This window comes from Morone saxatilis, unplaced genomic scaffold (assembly GCF_004916995.1).
Source record: "Morone saxatilis isolate NCDOM2014 unplaced genomic scaffold, NCSU_SB_2.0 Contig11, whole genome shotgun sequence".
NCBI classification, from domain to species: Eukaryota; Metazoa; Chordata; class Actinopteri; family Moronidae; genus Morone; species Morone saxatilis.
The window spans coordinates 24,794,600-24,798,516 of record NW_023339663.1 but is presented as its reverse complement, the minus strand read 5'-3'; the positions used below and the strand labels follow the sequence as shown (position 1 = coordinate 24,798,516).

The 3,917-nt window shown below is 37.7% G+C and overlaps 1 protein-coding gene across 9 annotated transcripts in view; it reads right to left on the bottom strand.

Moving 5' to 3' along the window:
- Positions 1 to 880: 880 nt before the first annotated feature.
- Positions 881 to 3,917, bottom strand: part of LOC118321253 (A-kinase anchor protein 13) — a gene marked incomplete at its 5' end in the record, with an annotated part of 98,360 nt that continues 95,323 nt past the window's right edge. For all 9 annotated transcript variants that reach the window (XM_035652491.1, XM_035652492.1, XM_035652493.1 and 6 more), the window contains 1 exon segment: positions 881 to 3,844. In XM_035652491.1, coding sequence (XP_035508384.1) covers positions 3,795 to 3,844 — 50 coding nt within the window. In that variant the 3' untranslated portion in view covers positions 881 to 3,794.

Sequence of the window (3,917 nt, the reverse complement as noted above, 5' to 3'; positions counted from 1 at the left end):
TTCTATATTTGTAATTAAATGAGGACTTTTTCACTAGGACATTGATGGGTGTTTTTCTGTTGATTGTCACATCAGATTTCCTCTGATTCAATGTATGATTGTTAAGTGCTGATTCAGTGCTGTGAGACAATTAAACATGTTGGGCTACAACTAACGAACTGAGTGATTTTAATGAATGAAAATAATGAAAAATACTCATCAGAATTTTCTTAAGAGATTTCATCAATTACTTTTGTCTGACCTACAATTTCAATCGAAGGATATTTTCAGTTTACAAACAAAATTAGAGTAAGTGGAACTTGTACTATTTTTGGGGCTTTCTTGGTCTTTTTATTTTATAGGACAGGTGAAGTCAGTTGAAAACATGCCTTAAATAGGTAATCAGTCTATTTTTAATCAACAGAAATGAGGAGGATGACTATTTTATTTTACAGCTATGTGGTTTGTGTTAAATCAGTTACCACACAGCAAACATGGAGCCATGTCATTTTCCAGTATAGATCTACTGTACATACTGCACAGAGAGATGAAGGAAGGGGGACCTTGGCCCTCCTAGTAGTGCCATGCACTAATCATTTGGAACATTGTAACATGTTTGAAACAGATATTGATTCCAACCTGAAGAGGAGCTTTGCAACATGTGTGATGTGTTTTAGTAACAAAATGTTTGACAGTAGATCGTATGATGTGAGCACAGGTATAGGCAAGTATTTGTGTTAGAATAAAATATATAGCAGAGCTAATAAATCATCAGATTGAGCATGCATGGAGCAGATAACCATTTTGCACTAATTGTAATGCAACACTTATTAAAATATGTTTGTCTTTAATTTATTGGAGACAAATGATAACAGTAAATAAACAACCAACAATCAAAATGTCCATTATGATTTTTTTTTTTATTATGAGAGAAATGTGACTTTACATCACCCAAAGGGTGAGAATAAGACATAAATAAAACATTCTTACAAAATGTTGCAATAGATCACCAACAAAACAATTTTTTACATTTGATTTGTTTTATACATAAATCATATTTACATTTGCCCTTTTTTACATTGTTGGGAATTAAACTATCCTGTACCACTTTTATAGTACAAACATTTCCTTCGTTTGAAAGCAGAGGTATAAAAGCTCCTCTCTTTCTCCTGAGAAGATGCTGGGTTCTACTCTAGTGCATTTTATCATTAAGATTTAAGGCTACGCAGGGTTCACCTGATGGACACACTCGTCTTGTGGACAGGCCTATCATCATCGGGGAGGGAGTTCATTTTCCTGACTTGCGTCTGCTGATTGTCCCTTACAGAGAGAGGTTTGTGGTTCTGCCCGGTCGCTCCCTCCAAACCGCTAGACCGTCTTTTTTCATATTAAAGCTGCTGCTGACTGGTTTCACTGAATAACCAATTACAATCTCTGACAACTTATTTGTTTCTTCAGTCAATTACAAATGCCGTGGGGAAAATGTCACAGAGTGTGAGAGCCCACGCACATCACATTATCTCTGTACGCCAATGACCTGCTGAGAAAAATATGTCAATTTCTCACAGCAGGGATAATATATATATATATATATATGAAGATATGAAGAAATTAAAAAAATGTTTCATACTTTTCTGGTTATTGTTATTGGGAATTAATTTAGTCATAGGTGCAGTGCTCCCTAGTGGTCAAAACACACCTAAAGGGACAGGTGGAAAAAAGCCCATTCCTCTGTTTCTTTGACAGGATTACACCAAAGCCATAAACAAAAGACATGAAGCAACTAATTGGCCGGGCCTGTAAGCCTCTTAGAAGACACACTATAATAAACCAGCCTGGACATGAAGTCAAATCCTCAACACAGACGGCAAGTTAACAAACAAGCACTTAAAGACGAGACAAAAGAGGCAGCAAGAAAGCAGTTCAGTGGCGCTGCTCTGTAATTCACTGGAAAAGGTGTGTTTTTTTTGTTTTTTTTTACCTTCAACTCTATTTTTAGTTCCTACCTGTCCAGCAGGTAGTTGTGTGGCCCCTAATTTGGGCTCAGCGGGGCTAAAACACAGGCTTAAAAATTAGACAGGTCACCTTAGAAACATTACATAAAAGCTACCAACCCAATTTTCTTTTTTACCATTTTAAACACTAATAAAATGGAACCGCAGCATCTTTTATGTCCTTTAACACATTATCTCACTTTGGATCATTGTCAGTGCCCTCGATTAAAAAGTTCCACAGAATACAAAGATCTCCTTGATTGATATCTCACACTGATAACAAAAGAAATGCATCAACATATAAGGACCAAAGTGCTTAACAACACTGATGAGTGTTGATTAATTTGAAATGATCAGAGACTCAGGCGATACCTGCTGAGCAGGTTTAGTCATTAAAGTTTAGTCACATAACATCATTTGGTGTTTTTTAATTAATGTCCTTTCTCATTTCCTCTAACCAGCTGCTTTGTCGCTAAATTAACAGCCCCCATTTCCTAAAACCATCTACTGAGTCTATTATCAGAACTGAAAGAGGGAGGTTAAAAGAGAAAGTTGTACTCTTTAACAGACAGAAGCCATTAGTATGCTACCTGCAGAGTTACATGCAATTAAAAAACGAAGGAAAGCCCTGCTCGTCATCACTCAGATGAAAGATGAGGGCTGCATAAAAGCTCATTGACAGGCAGATAAAGTGAGGATCAAGCTAATATCCATCCAAGGCTCTAAAACACACTAAAGGATGTGAATTGAGCCATTAGACACAGGGAGATACGTCTCAATCCTTTCTTTACTGTTGAGTCTGGAAAATAGACACGCACATCCGAACAGTCCCACTCCAAAATGGAGATTTAGCTACTTTGAATATATTCAAACCCAGCCAAGGTTCATGATTTAATGTCACAAAGTCGTTATAGAGGATTACTGAAGTTATCGTGCCAATTCCATTTTGCTTACATACTGGAGGCAAAATTAGTGGGACGTAATTACATCTGCTTTTCAAATAGTGAGTAAAGGAATGTCAGGCAGCAATTTCCTTTTAAAGTGGAACGAAACACTGAAGCAAACACTAAAAACACGGGACACATTTTCCTCTGTGGTTTCAGCCTTCTATTAATTATCAATGAAGATAATTAGGAGTGAGGAGCTTTCAGTGCCACATGGAGCTTGTTGACAGTCATATCGGTTTCCAAGTGGAATTTTGGGGACGTCTGTGTCCTTGTATGCGTGTGGATTGAGTCACATGGAAAAGGCTTCTGTAAATGAACATAACAGCCAGTTGGTGTGGAACTTAATGACAGGACGGACTATTGGAAAGGGGGCTAGTTGGGCCTGTAACAAACAGAAACAGAGACGCTGTGAAGCCTGTGACATACTTGGCAGAGCTTGTGAGGCAATCGACTTTGAAATGCTTTCAATTTGATACTCAATCTCAAATTTATGATTCTTCAAAATGAAGAAATTAATCCTCTGTCATGTAACCATGGAGTTTTTGGAAAGGGAGACGGTAAAATATACTACTATTCCATGTTGCCTATGTTTGTATTGCAAGTATGCATGCCTAAAATATTTGACTTTCCAGAAACTAACTTAATTTAAAAATGCAAGAAAAAACATGTTCTGTCTTTTTCTTGCGTGTACTGTTTCATTATGATGCAAACTAAAAGTCCTTCCAAGGTGATTTTAATGCTGCCAAAAAGCCTGGTAGTACACTGCAGTATTATGTATGTAAGATGGATGTATTACTACTTGGCAGTAACACATTCCTCTAGATGTCACAACGGCTGTGATGGGTTGATGATGAGGAAGAGGTGGCCACTTTTCTCAGCAGTAGATCTCACCATCCAGAGGAGGCTCTGGGAGGTGCTGGGGGTCTGGAGGGAGGAGAAGAACGGAGTCAGTGTCAGTGTCACAAGAGAGGATTCTTCCTGTAAGAGGATTTTTTTC